Source organism: Polypterus senegalus, chromosome 9 (genome assembly GCF_016835505.1).
Source record: "Polypterus senegalus isolate Bchr_013 chromosome 9, ASM1683550v1, whole genome shotgun sequence".
NCBI lineage: Eukaryota > Metazoa > Chordata > Cladistia > Polypteriformes > Polypteridae > Polypterus > Polypterus senegalus.
In genome coordinates this window covers 12,825,436-12,849,084 of record NC_053162.1, presented here as the reverse complement: position 1 = coordinate 12,849,084, position 23,649 = coordinate 12,825,436, and the positions used below count along the sequence as shown (strand labels likewise).

The 23,649-nt window shown below is 34.6% G+C and overlaps 1 protein-coding gene across 7 annotated transcripts in view; it reads right to left on the bottom strand.

Moving 5' to 3' along the window:
• dennd1a (DENN/MADD domain containing 1A) overlaps positions 1-23,649 on the bottom strand; it is a 1,078,084-nt gene that overhangs the window by 855,496 nt on the left and 198,939 nt on the right. For all 7 annotated transcript variants that reach the window (XR_005634853.1, XM_039762706.1, XM_039762705.1 and 4 more), the window contains exon 4: positions 12,786-12,835. Coding sequence is in view for 6 of the 7 variants with exons in the window: in XM_039762706.1 (XP_039618640.1) it covers positions 12,786-12,835 (50 nt within the window). In the remaining variant the exon portion in view is untranslated. The remainder of the gene's footprint in view (positions 1-12,785; positions 12,836-23,649) is intronic.

The following is a 23,649-nucleotide window of genomic DNA, read 5'->3' as shown; positions in this document are numbered from 1 at the left end:
GACCTACCTAAGAAGTGATAGCTTCCACCCCAAGCATATAAGGCACTCCATTATTTTCAGCCAAGCAATACAGTCCAATCGTATTTGCTCAGACCCAACAGATTGGGATAAACAACTGCAGGAGCTCAGACAAGATTTCATCAGACAAGGTTATACCCCCAAAACAACAGACACTCAAATAAGAAGAGCTACTGCCATACCCAGAGACAACCTTCTACAAAAAGAAAAACAAGAACCGCATCCCCCTTGTTGTCACCTACAACCTACATCTGAAAGTACTTTGAAAAATCATAAAAGAACTTCAGCCAATGCTAAACAATGACCAAATACTGAAAAATGTATTTCCTGAACCTCCCCCCCTGGAATACAGACAACCACCAAACTTTCAGCAACTAATTGTCCGAAGCTCCCTAAGTGAATTGATAGAAAATGAAACACATCCCTGCCTACAGAAAAGATGTAAAACGTGTGCCCACATTTATAATACAGACCGTATAGTTATACCACACTGCCGACTAGAACATCACATAAAGGCTCATTTTCCTGCAGATCATCTAATGTGGTGTACCTAATTCTCTGCATGAAATGTCCTGACACTGCATTCTATGTGGGAGAAACTGGGCAAACACTCCACCACAGAATGAATTTACACAGGTTCCACATTAAACATGGCAACACAGATGTTCCTGTAGCGGTCCAGTTCAACAGCAATGGACACTGTGAGAGGGACTTTAAAGTCACAGGGCTTATTGGCAACTTCAGAACAAAGCAAGAGAGAAAAGAATGGGAAGTTAAACTCATGCTAAAATTTAACACATTGCAACACGGTTTTGAATAGAGACAAGAGTTTTATGGCCAGGTATGAGGATTGTTTGCATCTCTCAGACTGACACAGACAACCTGACCACAGATCCATATTGTATTGAAAAAACTCATTAGAAACTTCAAAAGACTTTGCTGGACAGTTATATTATCCAAAGATCTTGACCACATATTGTTCTTCATTCTTGTTAAATGAACCCTAGCCTGAAGGAGTCTATTAATTTTTTTACATTTAAGATTTCTCACTTAAAGATTTACCAATGTTGTTTCTTGTACTAGTGTGTATATAAACACAAGGAACTCCAGTTTTTGTATTACATCTTGCCTGAAGAAAGGGAATGAGTTGCCTCGAAAGCTTGCATATTGTAATCTTTTTAGTTAGCCAATAAAAGGTGTCATTTTGCTTGACTTTTCACTATTGCATATTGTAATCTTTTTAGTTAGCCAATTAAAGGTATCATTTTGCTTAACTTTTCACTACATTCATAATGGCTAACACGGTACAACACGGTACAACACACTAATACTACTAATGGTTTACAAAGCCTTAAATAATCCTGCTCCGTCCTATAGTTTGGAATGCCTATCTTCCTACACTCTAAGTCGTAACCTTAGATCTTTGAAAGGAGGTCTGCTTATAATTCCAAGAGCTAAACTTAAAAGACGTGGTTAGGTGGCCTTTTGCTGTTATGCACCCAATTTCTGGAATATTTTACCGATAGTACTGTGGATCATTTATAAAAAACTGCTAAAATATGTTTTTTTTGTAGCTACATTTTAGTTGTATTCCTGATAGATTATATGAGCATATAATGATCATATTCTTCAGGAATCCAAAATCAATATTAATTTTTACTATTCTCTGCTGTCTTTTCCAGGTCTTCAGAGAGCGCCCCCGCCACCTGATCAAGGCACCATGCAGCCCCAAACTTGATGGAGTGAAGGATCACACACATACCGCTTAGAATTAAGGCCAAAAAATTCTATCTTGGTCTCATCAGACCAGAGAATCTTATTTCTCACCATCTCAGAGTACTTCAGGTGTCTTTTAGCAAACTCCATGCGGGCTGTCATGTGTCTTGCCTCTCCTCAGTGTGTGGAGACAACCAGGCACTGCTCATCACTTCTCCAATACAGTCCCCACAGTGAAGCATGGCGGTGGCAGCATCATGCTGTGGGGGTGTTTTTCAGCTGCAGGGACAGGACGACTGGTTGCAACCGAGGGAAAGATGAATGCGGCCAAGTACAGGGATATCCTGGACAACAACCTTCTCCAAACTGCTAAGGACCTCAGACTGCGCCGAAGGTTTACCTTCCAACAAGACAGTGATCCTAAACACACAGCTAAAATAACGAAGCAGTGGCTTCACAACAACTCTGTGACTGTTCTTGAATGAGCCAACCAGAGCCCTGACTTAAACCCAATTGAGCATCTCTGGAGAGACCTAAAAATGGCTATCCACCAATGTTTACCATCCAACCTGACAGAACTGGAGAGGATCTGCAAGGAGGAATGGCAGAGGATCCCCAAATCCAGGTGTGAAAAACTTGTTGCATCTTTCCCAAGAAGACTCATGGCTGTATTAGCTCAAAAGGGTGCTTCTACTAAATACTGAGCAAAGGGTCTGAATACTTAGGACCATGTGATATTTCAGTTTTTCTTTTTTAATAAATCTGCAACAATTTCAAAAATAAATTTTTTTGTCTGTCAATATGGGGTCCTGTGTGTACATTAATGAGGGAAAAAATTAATTTAAATGATTTTAGAAAATGGCTGCAATATAACAAAGAGTGAAAAATTGAAGAGGGTCTGAATACTTTCCGTACCCACTGTATATAGTAACTTAAAGAAATGTAACTAGAAAATATAAGTTTGATATTGAAAACAGAGACAGGAACTTTTTTTTTTCCAAATATTATCAATTTTTCTTTTTATTTTTTGTGCGATCCATTTTTGCAAGGAATTTCATTAAAAGTTTAAAAGCAAAGAAATTTGGATTGTGGCATTTTTTGTATTTTCAACCATACTCAGTGCTTGAACCATTTCAGTAGCTGCAGATGTTGTGAAACACCAAAGGAATGCACCTAGAAATAAATACATTTTTGTAGGACACTGGTGTCATCATCTCTGTGTAGTCAGTTATTACACCTTCCACCTCAAGGGAAACGTTAAAATAAAATGAGGTAAATCACTGATGTCCATTGCGATTTGGACAATGTACAGTATAAGTAAGAATCTGAATTAGCCTGCATTTTTAATTATTAAAATGCAGGCTAAGTTTAATCATATCATTCAAGTTCAATTCATATGAATCATTTCACGAATTGACATCTGAATACAATATTAGTTAACTATGACTACTTAAATTAATATCACTAAAAACATGCACCTACAGTGCCATTGGTTTTAAAAATGATCATTCTGGATTTAACAGTAGTACAGAACAATTTAAAAAAGGGAAGCAGACTGTGTCATGTATTTGTAAACAAACAGTCTGTAAAAACAGAGATTCATAATAAATATCTGACAATGACAATGATAAACTATCGAATAAAACGTTTCTCTATTTTTTTGGAGCAATCACTGAAGATCATTAAGTATGTAATGTATTTTTAATTCATGGAGTCAACTACAGTAGATGTCTTACAATGGGCTGGTATCCAAACCAAGACTTGTCTTATCTCTCCCCCCAATATTGCCTCAACATGATCTTAACCTAACCTCAAACCCAAAACCTCCTTGTTACTCCCTCCCCTGCTTCTAAAAATAGGTTCAGAAAATGGGCTACCAAATTAATTAAGAGGAAGCCTAACTTGCCCATAACACATACTGGGACTTCATTTTCTGATAGCACAGTAACTAGTTGGCAGTCCAGTAGAACTCTTCCCATTCTTTTATGAATCATATCACTACAAAAAGTACTTTTAAGTTTAAAATATATAAAATCCTTCCAGTGCCTGAAAGTAATTAATACATTGTTATTGTGCCTAAACTGTAAAGGTGCCAGCTCAATCCTAAATGTAGGCTCACAATGTAAACCTGAGCAAGTCACAAAACTCCTCAATGATTTAATAAGAGAAAATATATGTAAACAACGAAAGAATTTGTAAATGTCACCCTTTTTTTGAACAATGCCCCCTTGATAATTCTACAGCCATTATTAATTTGTTCACATTTACAATATTAACTTAAACCAATAAATAAAATGGAATACTTGGTTAAAAAAAAAAAGTTTATTTTTTTATGAAAAATACAAAGATATCTGTCTTCTTCAAAAGTTCTTCTTTAATAATCTACCAAAAAAAATTGCACTTTGCGTCCCAATGGATAAACACTGTCCCTCTGGATTTAAAAGTCTCAATTTTTAGTTTCTAAGTTTAAAAAGAAAGGGAAAAAAAACATGCACAACAAGGGGGGTAGGGAGAAAGTACTATACCAAGTGATTCATTTAGTGCCTACAGAGGGCGACAGCGCTCAATAACTGCCAGAGAGAAATTAAGCAAGTGAATCCCAAATGAGAGATTATTAAATAAATCCATTTAAAAGAAGAGTGTTCATTTATGTCTCTTACCTTCCTGGCTTTATATTATTTTATTATTATCCAGTTCTGAATGAAACTAAAAGAGTCTTCTAATAGGACAGTTGTATACTATCCACATAGATAACAAAAGAGAGAATCTTTTGCTCTTTTTCCTCACACTGCTATTTATTTTTTCAGCATCAGACTGTGGAATGCAAAGCTCATTCAAATACATTGATATTCATTAAAATATCTTCAAATTACTCATGGGTTACTCTAGTACAATATTATCTCCTGTTCAGGTGCATGAAAAGGCTGGTAATCTAAGGAATAAAACACAGCTGCAAAGCTGCGTCCAACTGAAATTCATTGAGTGTGTACAATAAATTATCAGCTACACAGTGCCTACTTTTAATTGTTTACACTTTCAGTGCTCTTAAGACATTCTGTAAAACACTACACTTACATAAAAAGGCAAGTTCTAATGTTTTATTATTGTGCATTTTGCATATGTATACATTTATATATAAACATAACATATAGCAAAAAGCATATATACCTTTGAGTACAAAATAAATCATATTTAATGATGGAAAGTAAATATACAGACACAAAATCCTCATACATAATTTTAGGAAGGAAGACTAAAACCTTTTGCGTTTCATAGTTTTAAGGAAAACATTACCTCAAGTGAAATGGATTACAGCTCATCCATGTTTCCTAAAGGTACAACTGTATTTTCAAAATTGTTCATTTTTGATAAGAGACTTTCAGAATCCATTGTTCTGGTTTGGTCTGTCTTAGATGTGACTATTTTACATTTCTGATTATGCCTTGCATATGACAGCTTCACAAACAAGTGATACAAATTGCTTCATTATATGTTGGTTTTTCTTTATGCAAATGATGTAAGTATTGGTGAATGTATCAGACTAACCAAATAAATGCTGGATTACTCAGAGGGTTAACCCGAACTACCCATTACTCATGATTACTTCATTAAATTTACTGAAATATATACTGTATATTACATTTTTAAAAGACACAGTGGAAGCAATTTTTCTTTTTAAACCCTGATCTTAATTACAGAATAACTGCCATCATTGAATATGGACTGATGTTACTGTTACATTTTTTTAAATTATTTTCACACATACTACATTTGAAGTCTCACTTGGAGAAATATCATCATTACCCTAGTAGGAAAAAGACCATGGATTGTATGGATGTTTTGCTTAAATTCCCCCAGTACTAGTGTGTATGTTCTTGCTTGTTGGCTTGTTTTCTGTTTTAGTAATAGAGCAGCATAATCCTGGGCAAATAACTGTTGTTGCCAAAAAGTGCAGACTTAATATCAAGTTGGATTCTATATGTTGAATATCTATGACTGAAAATTATAGTAGCAAGCAAATGTTTTGTATTAAATCAATACAAATTAGTTATATGGATTGTTTAATGTTCATTTCAATTAAGACAAACATGTTGCATGTAAGGATCCAAGGTGAATTGTACAGTGGAAAGCACAGTGTTTAAGCAGGATGAGCAGCTGAAATACAAATATACATTTCTTAAGGCTTTAATATGTTAAAGCAATCTTAGTAATTTTTGTACTCTTTAGAGATTTTATATACTGTGACGTATGGCCGGGACGTCCCTTCACCACATCTGACAGGGGGACAAGGGTGGGAAGCCCAGTATCTTCCCCTGGACACTAGATGGCAGCCTCCCTGGGTTGCAGCGGTGCCTCTGACTTCCCCAGGGCTTCATGGGGGTTGGAGTTCTGTGCAGCTCTGTGGGGTTCCACAGGCGCCGCCAGGGGGTGCTGCAGCAGGAGCTGCTGGCCCCATTTGGGCACTGGTTTCATCTTACTTGGAAGTGCAGCCGGATGTTGCCAAACAAGCACCTGGAGCACTTCTGGGTAGCCAATAAAAGGGAGCCAGCGACCACTATTCAGAGGCCTACTCAGGTGGAGGAGGACAAGGTTGCCTGGGAGGAGTGGTGGTGCCAAAAGGAAGAAAGTGCTTGACAATGAATACATTAAGCTAAACAATATTCACATTAATATTGCAAAAATGTGTTTTTAATGGTATTGTAAGAAGAATTACATAATTAAATTCATATTTTGCACATACTATTATGCATATATTGAATATACTAATATAAAGGGGCTCTCTTGTTCAAGTATTTAAATTTATTGCAAGTAAAGCTTACATTTTACTTTTAAAATACTTTTAAATTAAATACAAATGAATTTATCCTACTCTCAAGAGATGTGAGGCCTTTGCAATACTGCAGTAAAAAAAACAAACACTAACAAGTAATAGAAAAAAATAACAAAATCTAAATTAAATAATACCATTAAAGTACTACACTAAAACTAATTAAGAAACTTATTTGTCTGACAGTGTCACTGTGATTGAAGAAAGTGTTTTTAATTGCTGTGTGGGGCTCAGTCTTTCTCTTGCTTCATAAATCATTGCACATTATTTGAGAATTGGTGTAATAAATTAAAAATCACCTAATTGTAACTACAGTCTCAGATGTCAACATGTAAAATATTTTAAACCAAAGAAAAGTTTGGATGACAAAAAATAAAGAAAGGCCATCACCAGCAAGCGATAGAAGAAGGAGAGTTACTGGATTTCACTTTTACATTATTAAAATACAAGCAGAACTCATTTGTGCACACACAGCTCTAAAGATGAGCAGTCTTTGGCATCCAGTAAATCATGGATAGATGTACATGGCCTACCAAGCAGTATCGAATGCTCCAATATGCATTCACCAGTCTAAAACACAGAAGGTTTTTGCTTATGGATCACCCATCCCTTACTAAAAAGTTTATAGAGTTTTTTTAAATGACTAGATGACAACTTAGGACATAAGTAATTTCAGTATAGTTGTGTTTACATATCACTCTTTGATCTTTAGGCGCTGACCTGTGTGTTAAGAGGTCCAGACTAAAAAGTTGGCATAGTGTTAAACGTCCAGCACTTTTCAATTGCAGAAGAATTGCTCAATTTCATTCTATGCATGAATGCACTAAATGTTCTCATAAGAACATTTTTCCTTTAAAATATAAAAAACTCACACAAGAATGTTGTGTCAAAGCATAAACTAATAAATTTTTCAATTACAAAAAGTGTTTAAATAACGTTACATTTACTTATTTGGCTGATGCCTTTATCTATGGCAACTTAGCAACATTTGAGATAAAATTTCTTGCAATTTTTTTTTTGTTTATCCAATTGGAGCACTTGCTCACTGATGGTTTAAAAATTTAAAGCCTTAACCACTATGACACACAGCCATGGTTTGAAACACCCTTGTAAAATTACCAGTTACGATATGTGTCGAATTCAGCATCAGATTCTGATAGGCGGATCTGTGTGTATTATATAAAAAAAAATAAAATCATATAGGATGTCTTCATTGAGCTTACCCTCTCACGTTCATTAGCATTGCTTCTTTATTTCCAACATTCCAAAGGTTACCTTTAGAATGTTTATTAGTGCTCACTTAATGCATTCTGTAACAGGTTTTTGCTAACTAATTTTGTAGACAATGAAAGTTACTATATAAACTGATGACTGTCTGCTTATTACACAAACGTTAGGTTAAAAGTCAGCATTTATTTCATAATAATGGCTATCACAATAAATGTTACCATGGAGCCCTTTAAAACAAAAAAAATATATGACACAAGTAACATTTTCAGCACAGATCAGTATTTCATGTACTTTTAAAAATCACTGACTGCATTCAGCAAATTTTCTATAAAGGAAAATGTATAGTGATATGAAAACCAAAAGAAGCGCCTCTGTCAGTTACTTGGTTGTATACATTTGGGTACAACTAATAATTATCAAACCATTACCTAATCAGAAACAGATGCATGAAACATCAGGTGAAAATGCCACACAAGATTATTGCCATTATTTATTAAACAAAAGCAGGCCAACTGGTTAAAAAAAAACAGATATAAGGAAGTGCATGGTCCATGGTTCAACAGCAAAAATTTGTTTTGATGGTATACTCAAGAACAATTATAAACATTTTGTAAGTGTAAAAGGATTTTTTTATTTATTTTTTTTTATTCATTTTATACTGTATGTTATGATCGTCAAGTCACTTTGTTATCCTTGTGACATGGTGCTCTATCATGCTAGAAAATACACAGATCATCACCAAATTGTGCCTGGATTGTTGGGAGAAGTTGCTCTTGGAGGACATTTTGATACCATTCTTTATTTATGGCAGTGTTCTTGGGCAAACTTGTGAGAGGGTCCACTCCCTTGGATGAGAAGCAACCCCATACATGGATTGTCTCAGGATGATTCAATGTTGGCATGACACAGGACTCATGGTAGCGTTCACCTTTTCCTTCTCAGGACAATCAATTTTCCCGGTATCCCAAACAGTCTGAAGGAGGATTCAACCAGAAAAATAACTTTGCACCGGTCTTCTGCTGCCTAATCCTTGTTCTTCCTGCAGAATTTCAGTCTGTCTTTGATGTTTTTCTTGGAAGGAAGTGGCTTCTTTGCTGCCCTTCTTTGCATAAGGCCGCTGTCCAAAAGTCTTTGCCTCTTCAGCGCTCAAACCCATCTGCTGCCAATACTGAGCAAGCTTTGCACTGGTGGCAACATGATTCTGTAGCTGACTCTTCAGGAGGAGACGGTCCTGGGTGCTTGAAGGACCTTTTTAGCTGATCATTTTATGCCAAGGACAAAATAAGTAAAAATTAGCTTTCTGATAAAGTTAACTTTTTATGCTAATAAAGAATTTTGCAGTGAATTAATATGCATCTGATCACTCTGCACAATAATATAAAAACAATGTAAATTGCCACCGCAAAAACTGAAGCCACAAATTTTGCACAACACAACATTTGTATCACTGCCAAAACATTTGGTCACTACTGTATTATCAAATAGGAAATTATCATTTTCTGCATATGTTTTTCAACCTCTTATATCATATAGGAGGGATTTTAGCCAACTCCTGCTTATAAAACTGCATTAGTTCACTGATGTTTGAGAACACTTTGTTCACACATAGTTTTCTTAAGGGCCTGTTTCAGAAACTGCTACATGTGTTTCCCCATGGCAAATGTTCAAATTCCTCTTTTATGTCTGTTTTGTTCATTTTTGATTATTTTGTTTCTGTTAATATTGTTGATCATTTATTTCCTACATGTCTATATATCTTTTACTATGTTCCTTGTGTTTTGTGGTTGGGTCCTCAAGAGGCAGGGTCACCTGGCTATCACTGTCAAGCGACTGCCCTCTGCCTTTAAACCAGTGGTTGGTGAGCTCACTTGTATGTATTGCTATTTTTGATAATTACTGATTTTTCATTATTTTCTGACCTGTTTTGGTCTGGTTTTCAACTATTCTCTTGCATTTCATTTTGGAACTGTGTTTGCTATTTGTGACCCTTGGAACTTCATGTGACAAAGCATTTTTGTTCATAATATATCTTTTATTTATAAAGATTCTTTTCTTTTACCCTTGTGTATGACTAGCTAAGGATTTTGACGGTCTTTACCTTCTCTAGTGGACACTTTGACCACTTTTGGGTACATTTTAGAATTCTGTGCTGCATTCTTTGAGGACTTTGAGGTCAAGTGTTGCTGGAAACACAAAGAAATATTGTTTTCCTTTTCAGGTATTCAGCTGTAGATCTAATGCCATGCTTGGGATCATTGACCTGTTGTTTAATACAAATTCATCCAAATTTTAGCTATCAGAAAGCCAGTCTTAAATCGTTCTCTACAATAGTCTAATATAAAGGGAAATTTATCAACAGGCAAGTGATAAGGTGTCTAGGCCTTGAGGCATCGAATAAAAAACAAATTCTAATTCCTCCACCACAATGTTTGATAATTAGTGTGAATTTCTTGTAATGATCATAACACTGATCTGCTGCATTATAACCAAACAAACTAATTTTTGTTTCCACTTTTAAATGGTATACTTCCATATGTCTTATTCTTCATTCAGATGCAACACTGCAAACCTATCTTACATGAAGTGCCATAAATATTACAGCTCATAACAATCAAAGGCCAAATATTTATCATATTCAAGGATGTAGCTCTGGGCTCTTTGTAATTTGTAGGTGCACTGAATGGACTGAACTTGCTGGGATGGCCATTTCAAAACTGACATCTTTTGTCTAAGACATGATGTTACCACCTGAATGCTCAAGACCAAACTTCTAAAGATTTAGTTTTTTGATCAGGGGGTGGCATGTCCTGATCATCAGCTAATAAAGTATATTTGATTAACAGCCCCAAGCATTAATTATCTTCTTAACTGAAGCACTAAGGCTGTAGTTATTTTTTTAACAAATATTTTTCACTTAAGCTGGTACATAAGACTTCAATCTGCCTGAAGAATAATTTAAGATACGAAGAGGAAGGGGAAGTGACGACGAAGGTGGTATGGATGAGAACGGCGTCCATACACTTGCTGGCCATTGCTGAGAATTGATTCTACAATAAAATAAAATGAAAATAAAAAGTGGAATACCCTTGAAGGTGAATCATCACCCTGAAATCGGATAGTAGACGTCACGTAGTATATGTTAACCAAATTTCCTGGACAGACAAACGGACAGCCATGGTGGCAAATTATATAAGAAGATATGTTAGATCATAATAGTTTTAAAAAAAAAAAATGTTTATTTCCTATTATCTTTGCATCTCCATTATAGTATCATACCTTTCTTTATCAGATCTTCAAAAGATGGCTTAATATTTAATAAAGTACACATCTGCTCTAATTAAATAGCAGACTGCTTTTTCGGAAATGAATTTTATGTACCTCAGTTTACTGCACTTCCTATTTAGAGTTTCAAGCACTGCTGCATTGCAGGGTTCAAAATTACATCCTCGAGCTATCACACATCTTGAACTAGAAGGAACTTTTAAACCTCACAACATGTATACCTTTCCTCCTCTATTATCTGACTGTTGAAGTGGGAATGCTTTAAGACCCTTGATTTTCTTAACTCAGGTGGATAAATGAAACTCTTACTTGCAAATCCCAAAGGAATACCAACTCTACACTTCAGAAACAATAATATCTTTTAAGAAACTAAAAAGCTTTACTACATGTTAAAATGTACTTCAGATAATAAAACCACAGCTGAGGAACAAGGGAACAGTTGCAAAAAACAACTATATTAAAAGATTATCTTGAAACACATGTTGTTTGGAGATATAGCCATGAATAACATGCACAGATTATAATAAAGAGATAAATTATCTAATACTGAATTAAGACATTATTCAAGGTAAGGACTGAAGTTAAATGCAACTAATATCCAAATATTTGAAACTAACAATATATTAAAAAAAAAAAAGTGCAAGTAAAATTAGCATCATGATAATAGATCTGCTGACCTTGAATAACGCATTTTATTCATGCTAATTTTTGAAAGAGAAATAAAAATGTATGAATAAAATATATGTAATATTAGTGTTCTATGTTGAGCCTGGAAGCAGCACATAAAATAAATTATTATTATTCCAGAGCAGCGGTATGGCACAGTGGTTAGCACTACTATATTATAACTCCTCAAAACTCGGTTTAAATCTCTGGTCCAGTCACTCTCTTAAGTGTTCTTTTCTTCAGGTAATCTGGTTTTCATCCAGAATCCATGCAGGACAGAAGAACTGGCAACTGTAAACTGGCCTGAGATATGGAAGTGTGCCATGCGACAAACATGTAACCTGTTCAGTCTTGATTTCTGTCATGTACACAATGACGTCAGAAAATTCTCAGCCTTCAATGAACTTAAAATGAATGAAGACTGCTAAATAAATGGATGGATGTTTAGATTATTAATCAATCTATAACCTGTCTTTTCTCTTTCACTGTAAAATAGACAAATGGTATTTATTTCATAATAATGATACGCTCAATAAGGACTGGAGATAGCTGGTATTACAATATTGTGCAAAGGTATGTCAGGTGTGTTGATTTTTTATTACACACTACCTTCAATCTTGGAAAGTAACAAAATAAAACATTATGTTAATGGATACATGGAAAAATGAGTGCACAAAAAGGATTACATATGCATTCCAAGCTAATTAACACAATATTTCAAACATTTATTATTTTCATTTCCTACCAAAACTGTGTTAACTTCTCTAAAAATACTTTTACTTTCAAGAGCATTATACTCAAGGAAAGTGGAAATCTTCTGAGGTCACAAGCTTTCACCTGTAACTAATCAGATTACTTGAACTCTTAATTTTTTCTGCATACTAAAATGGACAGCAAGAAAAAAAAAACACTCCAAATATTCCCTGCACATGAACACTTTAAATCATCATTAGAGAGACAGAACATTAAGCTAATATGTGACTTTTATTTTCAGCAGTGGTTTTAAGACAGATTCCCTTTATGAAGTTTGAAATGATAACAGTACCTGTCGACATTGAAGGGGAAACAAAACTTGGTCAAAGTCTGTAGTGTTTCCTGTGGAAAGAAAAAGGAGATAATTTATATTTCTAATGGGACCAATAAATCTTGAGTATTAACTACAACAGACCATATTAGAGGAATGCCCTGAAGAAATAAGAGACAGATGAAGAACAGAAAAAGGCTTTATCAATTAGACTGCAAAGGAAACAGTACCAACAAATAAAATAAAATAATAAAGATGGCCTTGAGCAGTCAATCACTTGAAATAATGCTTATGATCAAACTTCATTAAATATGAAAAAATAGCCAACATTTGCACATGGGTGAACTCTGGGAGCTGTGGGGGTGTGAGGAGGTCAGACCACGCAGTGTTAACAACTCTCTAGAGAAGCTCTTTCAGCCTCACCATATGGACAACAGTGAATGACACCAAGCCACAAGAGCCACGGGCTGGCAGGACTGTGGCGGCTGCCAGGGATTCAGCTGTTACCAAGGAACAGGGGGTGGCTTTTGAGGATTACAGAGAGAGGGATGAAGGGAGCGAGAGACGGCCAGGAAGGTGGGGGGTAGAAACAAAAGAACAAAAGAAAGATGGCCCTTATACTTAAAGGAAAATAAATTTGTTCTAGCATAAGGAATAAAGCTCAAGTGCATTATAATCACTGTAAAATTTAAGATTCAGATAAATCCAGTTGAAATCATGACTTGCAACACTTTAAATTAATAAAGACTATGATGGCATAGCTAACAAACTGCATTTTTAAGATGTATTTCTGTATAAAAGGTGTAATATAAAGCCAAACTTTTAAAGGAAAAACATTTGTAAACACTGATGACACGTATAGATTTTTAATGCTTCTGATATCTATAAATATTCCTTATACATTGCCTCAATATACTAATGGGAAATTAGTCATTTATTTACAAATTACATAATTTTTAAAATAACAAAAGTTCTCTCCGCTGAAGGACAATGGCAGTATAAATCAGAATTTAACCACATTACCGTCAGTTGAAAGAAAGTTCCACTTCAGATAAGGACAAAACATCTGAAGCCATGAAAACAATGTTTATAAAATGTACCAAGTTATATGCATCCCCTGCCTGAACATAAACAAATACAGGCACTGAATTCTGTGCTTACATGTTGAGATACTGGTTTTTATGCCTGTCTCCATTTTTCTTGAGGTTCTCTTCTCACATCCAAAAGTAATGTGTGTTAGGTTAGTTGTTAATACACTGTCTCAGCGTGGGTGAGTGTGCCCTACGATGAACTTCTGTCCTGTGTAGAGCTGGTTCTAGTTATGCATTAGGTTCCAACAATGTGAATCTTAATTGGATTAAGTGCCTTAAGAATGGATATATGGACTGTAAATATAGCCAACCATCAGCATTTTAATATGTCAATTAAAAGCATAAATTACCCCAGTAACTGATTTAACCAGCAGATTTGCAGAAATGAAACACATTTTTTAATTACTGGGTCTCTGAGAACCAGAATCTTTGTTTGCAGTATCAGCTGCAACACAGGAAACTTTGGGATTGAGTTCAAGACCACTGTGTGTTATTCTAGTTCAACAGGCCAGCTTTAATTCCAAGAATCTTAAACTGCATGTCTTTGGCATGATGAAGGAAATTGTAATATTACTGGAAAATCTACCTGGATAAAGATACAAATAGCAAACTCTGCAAAGACTATAATCAGATAAAGATTTGAATCCAAGTCCATGCTTATCTAAGGCAAACTTACAGTTGTAACACCTTGTTGTCCCCATGTAATCAGCACAAACAACAAATATAAAATACTCAAACCTGCTTAAATCCATTTCATATCCTCAGGGGGCCCAGCAGGACTGGGTGGAAGACTGAAAAAAGCCTTGGGCAGAGTGCTAGTTCACAGCATACAAAAACCATATTCTAACAAAACCAATAAAAAATTGAATTGTCATTAATGTCTTGGGTCATTCACGCTAAATTCTCTCATGTTATCAGCCAAATAAATCATGTGTGATTGATGCTTTTCCTCTAAGACAGCAGTCACCAGTAGAACAATACAAATCATCATAATGTAGGAAATATCACTGCCGCATGTCCAAAGCTGCATATATACTATATACCAACTTGTGAAGATGGGATAGTACATGTTACATTTAAATGCATTTGTCCTGAGATGTTTAGATATGCAGGTTAGGTGCATTGGCAATTCTAAATTGTCCCTAGCGTGTGTGTGTGTGTGTGTGTGTGTGTGTGTGTCCTGCGGTGGGCTGACACCCTGCCCAGGGTTTATTTCCTGCCTTGCGCCCTGTGTTGGCTGGGATTGGCTCCAGCAGACCCCCCATGACCCTGTAGTTAGGATATAGCGGGTTGGATAATGGACGGATGGTCGTTTATGACTTCAACACTTTCCAACTAAATCAGCACATAAATACAGGTAGAAAGTCAATATATAACTGACAGGCACATTGGCACGGTACCATGACAGATACATATACAGACAGACTGGCAAAAGATCAACACAATCTATCCCACAGACATGTTAGACCAGTAACTTCCAAAATCTGGATATCATTCAGCAACTGTATTCTCTTTTGCACTAACAACTAAATTATTAATAGGTACAAATGCAGTTAAAACAGTCTGCAATTGCCTTGCAGAATTAATTGTATCAAGGAGTTGTAGATACTGTACAATCTAGATATAGCAGAGTAGAGGAGAGAGGTTGAAAGATGGCATTAGTAGAGGGCTTACTCAGATTCAAGTTGACTTTCTATTATAAAGGTAAGACCATGACTAGTAGAAAAAAAAATGGAAATAATAACACTTGGAGAGCAAAATCTGATAGAATTCAGTGGCATAAATTGAAAACCAGTAGGTAATAAAACTTAAAAACTGTCAACTAAAATTTACAATGCACAAACAGCTTCTTTTCACTGGGTCAACCTATATGTTTAAACATTTACTTGAAATAAAGTTTTTCTTCCATAAAACAGAACATATTTCTGTAAGATATATTTTTTAATACAAAAAGATTTAAGAATATTATGTTTTAAATTGCATGCAAGTATATTACATATAGAATTTTCTTTTTCCCAACTAAAACAAAACACATGATTGGAGCAATAAACAATCACTGAAGCAGTGAGAAATAAAAACAGAATTACACTTGTAAATAAAACCTGTATTGCCGAAATGTACAGCTTTTTTGATGTCTTTCACATTAATGTGAAAAGCTGAAAATACACTGAAATGTGCTGCCTCATTGACTAATTATTATTTATCAGGCATATGAAACAAGAAAAAACTAACATTGGACATTAATATGCAGATTCACTTCCCTTATGATTTTCACTCTGACACTCAAAACGCAATTAACTGAAGAAACTGTTAAGCTCTCAAATTTAAAGGATTCATTACATCTACTGTACATGTATCATTCACCTTTCTCCTTAACAGACCTGCAAAGGAAAAGGGTCAGTTTGCAGTTCTACTAACACAGAGTGAAGCTGTGACATAAATCACTACACTAATGATATCACACAAATGTATGCATCTGCTGTAAGACTTAAAACTTTTCCAATACAAAGTTTACAGCATTACGTGAAAAACTTCAAAATTAATTGTACCACAGAATGGGGACAAAACTAGAAAGAAATCACGCCCAATGACCATAACTCTCTGTTTATTTAAGAAGATTGAACAGGAGAGCAAGACTCAAATGTCTGAGTTGGAACAGAGGTGTAAGAGAACTGGAAGAGAAAATCTACAGCAGGATTTCTTCATTTATGAAGTCATAAAATGCCACATATTAGTAAGAAACATAGCTGACATCTTCAATGTGTGACCGTACGCTCTAACAATTAAATCTTCAACATAATTATCATTCTGATTAATTTTCAAGACAGGGTTATGGTTTGAAAATTACATTTTAAATCACTTTCACATAAACTGAGAAATTTTATAATTTTCTGCTATTAAATGCACATTTTGTAATACCTTTAAAATGAAAGTAGCTCTGCTCTCATTAGAGAGATTGTAGGAGATTGTGAAAGCTAAATTCAGTGGGATGTAACAGTGTGTCTCACAACTCAAATATGTTACTTACTTCGGTATCACTATAGTTTTGGGTTACGCATTTTGCAAATGCTTTGGTGAGGATGAGATACAAAAACCTGCAAATGTATAACTCTTAATCATTAAAACACACTCTTGATATTACTGAGAAAGCAGCAATATTTTTTAATCAAGTGTATTGTTTAAAAAATGGTATGTAAAATTGTATGTAATTCATGCAGAACTTCAATTAAAATGTACCTGTAGGAACTCTCTTGCCAAGACTGAAAACAAAGTTATTCTTTCCCACTGTGTATGCTGTAAATTGTACTGTAATAAATTACATTATTCCTTTTTAAACTTGATTCTAATTTTCTAGATCTCCATTTTTAAATTATATTAATATCACAATATTCATACCCTTCCTACTGTCCTTCAAGAAAAGGTAAACAATTTAAAAGACGCAGATTTTAATTGTGGGGTTTAATAGAAGGAATGTGTTAAACAGCCTATAGCCTGCCTTAATGCAAGGCAGAGAGGTAGGCAGTCAAGAATACTGAATTACTTCTTCTAAAACAACCTACAATATAAGAGTAATGCTTATTTCAAACACAATACATTCTTGGACTAACCTTTACTACAAAAATCAAAAAACTAAATCTAAAAGTGAACTGGCTCAATAGTCGCAATAGTCCATTGTTGAATGAAGAAAATTCATTTAAATTTCAAAAATGTCACAAAACATAAACACAAAGAATGAAAGTTTCATGTATCAAACCTTGCTAAAATGAGGATATTAAATGATTTGCTTACTCAGAACATCATTATGATCAAAAAATAATTTATTGCAGTACCAATCTATATGGAATTTCATTTTTCAAGGTCAAGGTGATCTTTATTATCCCTGAGTGGAAAATTCAAAAGGCACTGTCCATTAACAATTAAATAAGAAAAAAACACTGAAGAAGTAAGAAAATAATCATTAAGATAAAATGAAAAATGCTTACAACAAAAACAAAATATGCTATAAAGTTCTTGCAAAACTGTTTTATTACCGAACAGCCTGATTGGCAAAAGTACAAATACTCTCTTGCATCACATTGACTTTATTCTACATTAGCAGGATTCTATCAATTGTCAGCCTGCAGAAACAGAATTTAAAGTGCAGGATTCTTACAAATTTAACTAAGCATTATTAAGAATAAGGGCGTTTGACAGACCTCAAACACTTTGCTTACAGTTAAAATCGTGCCCTGCAGTTTAATTTTTATTTTAAGCCAGCATATTTCTAAAAATCCAGATCAGTTAAATGGATAAACTATATATATACTGGCAGCTTTATTGACCAGATTAAACACAGTACCTGCACTGCGGATTGAAGTAGGTTTGATTTTTAAAGTCCGAAATCACAACCGCTAAAAGTCCACACCACCAAGATTAATGTAAAATTCAGGTCTTGGATTTAAAGTACACTCATTTTGATGGGAGATAGTTATTTGCAGCATTGAGTTGTTGATTATGTTTTGATTACAAAGAGAGAGACAAACAAAGAAACTGAATTCTTACAATTCAAAGAAAGAAGTTCCCATGTAGTGAAAGCGGTAAACAAACTAAACTGGAAGTATTTCAGTGGGCAGTACAACTGTCTAAATGCCTAGAAGTAGAAATATATTTTCTATTATGCACTTCTGACTAAAAGTCTCCATATAAAGCACTATAACCCTCTCAAAACTTCTTAATCCCGCACAAGACCAGAACCAAATCTGGCACAAAGTAGCACTTTCACTCACATAAGGCCAATTAAGGACTGTTAATTACTTCCATGAATATCACTTAAAATATGAAATAAAAATGGAATACAAGGAGAAAAAAATTATCCATACACAGAAAGAACATAGAAACTCCACAGATATAGCAACTGGGCAAGGGATTCAAAACAAAGATGCTGGATCAATGAAGAAGTAATGCTAATCAGTGCTCTAAAGTATACAGAAATATATACAGATATCATTTCATATCAATAGTGAAATGCAAGAAAATATTTCAAACTTTACATAGTTTTATTTTTGACATATCCAAGCATATCCAAGCATTGGTGTTTGCACCATGTCAAATACAGGGAGTGCTCAACTGATCTATCAGGATAAGGTTTCTCAGGGGATAATAGATGCTATCACTGTATTCAATCCATGCAAACTAAATTAACTAAAATTGTGTTCCTGTTGCGATGAAATTCATCCATTTCCCAAAGAAACTTCAGTTTGGTTATTATATCATTACTATCAGATCATAAAAACAAACTTCCAAATGTTTTACTGACAAACAGAGGGAAAGTAGTGTAAAGCTTAACCGGAAATTCTCACATTCTCTTAGTGACCAAGGTGTAAAATACATAACAAAAACCAGACAGCTAAGCTGACATGTCCTCAGACCTTTTCTATCTGTTACTGCCTCACTTCATAGACCTACGGCTTAGTGCCTCAGCTACACACAACCCCCCACTTTATCCTTTTCAGGTGTAGAAAATAAACTTGGTGATACTGGAGGTGAAGTGAATTTAACATAGAACAAAAAATATGAACATAGTACATAAAATAATCCTAAACTTATGCTTTATCTAAGAGACAAGTACATCCAGAAGATAGCCCTAAGTACCTGAAATATACATATGCCAGATATACAAACACGTGCTAGAAAAGACAAATAACTAATCGATAATATAAAAAGAGAAGAAAACAAATTCAAAGAAGTGAACTCAGGCACTATGCAAACATTGCAAATGAATAAACAATAATGGCATGTGAGAATAAATTTTTGCAGTTTTGTGGCTATCAAGACAACTTAAGAAAACATCATGGAATATGTAAAACTGAAAAAACAAAGTTGACGTTGCACACCACTGAACATTACTTCATGAAACTCCAAAGTACTTTATGGACATACAGCAATACAGTCACTTTGACAGAATTACTGTATTTAGGTTCACAAAGTGAGACAAAAATGGAACCAAGCTTGCAATTCTGTGTTTTTACACTTCAGGACATTAGTCCATAGCCTACATTACTTTCCAAAACTTGACTGCAAAAACAGTGTTTTTTTTCTCCTTTTTAATGTCACCCCAGAACATTTTACAGGTGTAGTACACATTAGTTCCATATTATCAGAGGTGATGCACTGGTTAAGTGTTTGACACATGGCTGCAATATCTCTCAGCAAAAAGAACTGAATTAGCAACCTGGTATCATACAATAAAGTGCCCTACCTGCGTAATAATATAGACAGTAACTTAAAAAGAAAAGGCTGATTGGAATTTTATAATTTAATCTATCTTTAAACCTATATTATTAAGTTTATTAGTTTTTTTTATAAAATGAGTAATTGTTATCTGCGGCTCTACTTGCAGTGGTGTTGCCAAATCTATCGCTTGACCATTTATTGACTTAGATCTTTCAGGAAAATGTGTGCTTTGAATATATAGTGGCTTTACATGATTTGCATGTCACATTACATTTACTTAGACAAGATATTTGGTGAACAGATTTGAATGGTGTACAGAAAGCTTTCCCAAAACTCATTAAATTATCATTGCAACCCTACCACTGCTTGAGAAATGTGAGGATAAAAAAATATATAGCTCATACGTATTTTAGTACAAAAATAATTGTTACTTTATCTTGAATTAAGCAAAATATTACACAGTAATATTGCCTGGCTGTTTTGATTACCCAGAAACTGTACATTATAAGTTGAAATTTGTGAACCGAAGTCTAAGGAAGCACACAATAAGTTAATTTAAACTGCACTATAAAACAGATAAGGACAGGCCTGTTTCTCTAGTACAGGGGTCCCCCAATTTTGTTTCTGGATTCTGCAGCGGCTCCAGGATTTATTTATAAGCAAAGTGAAGTAGTTTAAATGTTTATGACTGTAGTGAAGCAGAGGCTGGCCCAATGCACACGTGTAAAACATACCAAATCTTATAGGGACACCATATTGTGATGGTGAGAAAAGTGTTTTAACACAAAACCAAAATAATGTGTACTTATTCACATACTATTTACAAAAGGTTTATAAGTAATCAGCCAACTGTTTATTTCAGTAGACTTTAATTGACACAAGAATTTTAGTTAGACTACTGAAACAACTTTTTGTTAAAAAAAAGGAATTTGATCCAATACAGGCTATATATAAATAATGTAATAAGGCTTTCATTTAATATAAGGAGAAGAACTGTATATGCTATTTAACTTCCAGCCCCAGTTTTACAAAGTCTTCATTTCTTACTGTATTTTTTAAACAAATACTGAAATTACAGCTGAAACTCATCAATTAATTAGCAGATTATTATTTTGTATTATCATTATCATTACTCAATTAATCATGGGTTTAAAAAAAAAATCTAAATTTGTGCAAAAGTGAATGCAATACTTCTCAAATAGTAGTTTTATTCCTTGTTCAATGCTCTCCCTCACACAACACTACAAGAAAACTCCAACATTACACTTTCCAAAAATGTGTATAGCAACATGTCTTGTCATTAACTAACAGTAAAGTCCAGCTTAAAGGTATACTCCACCCAAAAATGATATTTTATTATATGTTACCCCATGCACTTTGCAGTGGACGACGAGAAAAACTTTAAATTAAGTCATCATGGGTCTGACTTTTTATATTGAAGACTGAGGACTCTTAAGCAACAAATGAGGAGCAGAGGCAGGTCTTCAATTCAAAGAATTGATTAAAATGAAGCTTTAGTTTTCTGTTTATGATGTGCACTGATTAGTGCAAAACTATTTAACAATATTTCAGAACAAAAGGATGCATTTTGCACCTTTTGTGCATATGACTGGATAATTAACATGTGGATTATGCAACTTGTGAAACTATTTTTTTAATATTTCTCATATGGATGGTTTTAACATCATTTGCTGATGTTGAACATTGCTCACTATTGGCTTCTACTGTATCATTTTTCTCTCCATTCTGCATGAAAACATGAGATTAAAATGTTTTATCAGTCATCATTACAAACAACACGCATTAAGTAACATATCAAAATATATATAAATACCTTTTTTGGTTGGAGTGTACCTTTGCAGACCTTTACTGACATTAATTAGGCAGAAGGCTCAAACTATTGTTAAGTTCAACAAAAGTTGCCTTCAGGGTACCGTTTGATTTTATTAGCTAGATGGCAGCAAAGACTATGAGATGAATTGAGTCACCATCACTATTCTCAAAAGAAATGCTCTACAAAGAAGTGTGCATGTTGTTGATGACTTGGATTCAGTAATGTCAGCTGGGAATTTTTGAACTGCCATAACAAACAAAACGAAGGGGCACTGAGAGTGCTTGTTGATTATTCCCAAAATAGAATGAGAGAGGAATCACTATTTAATCCGAATTGTTTTTGCTTTGGATGCTGACAGTTGTGCAACCATAACAAGTGGGGCAATTTTTAATCTACTAGAATGCATGATGCATTTAGTAATAAATTGCACTGCGTTTATCATTCCATGAGATGGTGCATCACAAACATTTGTAGCAATAAAATGCATTACTACAAATGTTTGTGATGCACTCTCTGTTAGAATGACAAATGCAACACATATCTCTGTTAAATGCCATTTAGCATGGATTTCGTAAAAGCAGTGTTAATGTTTGTCATGCACCATCTGTTCAAATGACAAGTGCGATGTATATGTCTCTGTTATATGCAATTTGGTATGGGATTCGAAAAAGCATTGTTAATGTTTGTGATTTGCGCCATCTGATGGAATGACAAATGAAATGCATTGTACTATTACAAATGTTTGTAACAGAGACATAGCAGGAATATACACATAGACACATCCTTTAATTGAGGTGAATGAACCAAGCCAGGCCAACTTTAAATAATTTGATCTGATCAGTAATCATTTGGGACCTCGCCTGAAATGTTCAAAAGTGTGCACAGGAAGACGTTACATTATTGTGTGGGTAACAGCATCAGTTCTGGCATGATAGCATTTGATCTAGATACAACACAGCATCAGAACAATTAATAATGCTTTTTTACTAAACCACTTACTCCATATATTTAAAAATGTCATAATTGTAAAATAAATCGTCCCTGAACGACCAAAACCAGTGGCAGCTTATAACAGAAATGATAAGAATAAAATCAACATATATTAATGACTCTTACCCATCTGCCCCATAGATCCCATCCCCAGTTCCTGATGTGCTAGTGAAAGGATAGAACATAGACCCTAGAGGTAAGAGATTAGCTGCAATGGAAGGGATCAAATCCATTACACCACCTGCTCCAAATCATTCTGAACATTTTAAAATACCACACTTGTGGCTAAAATATTTTTTTTTATCTCCCATCCCCTCTTAACAAATATAGATAGAATCAAAATTAGTTTTTAATTGATGAGGACCTAGAAATGCTTGTCACCAGAGCCTAGTGCACAGCATTTGTGTACAGGGTCAACACCTGCAATGCTAGCAGCCCACTGTTAAGAGCTGTCTGTCACTTTTCATCAGTTTTTTTTTTCTCCTTTGCCTTCTGCACAGTGTCTGCAGCTAGAAATCCCTGAGTTTAGGTTTGGGTGACGAGCAGCTAATTAATTTTCTGAAAGCAGCTTCAAGCTGCGGCAGTAATGCCTTAAGCAAATCTTAAGTTGCATTATAAATTAAAGATCAGTTTACATGTGCATCACTTCTATGACCAATAATAATGAATTATCAATGCTAACTGAATTGGTTCTTTTCACTTCATTTATTTTTAAACAGGCTCCACAGTATGAGAAGCAAAGCACATCAATCTAATA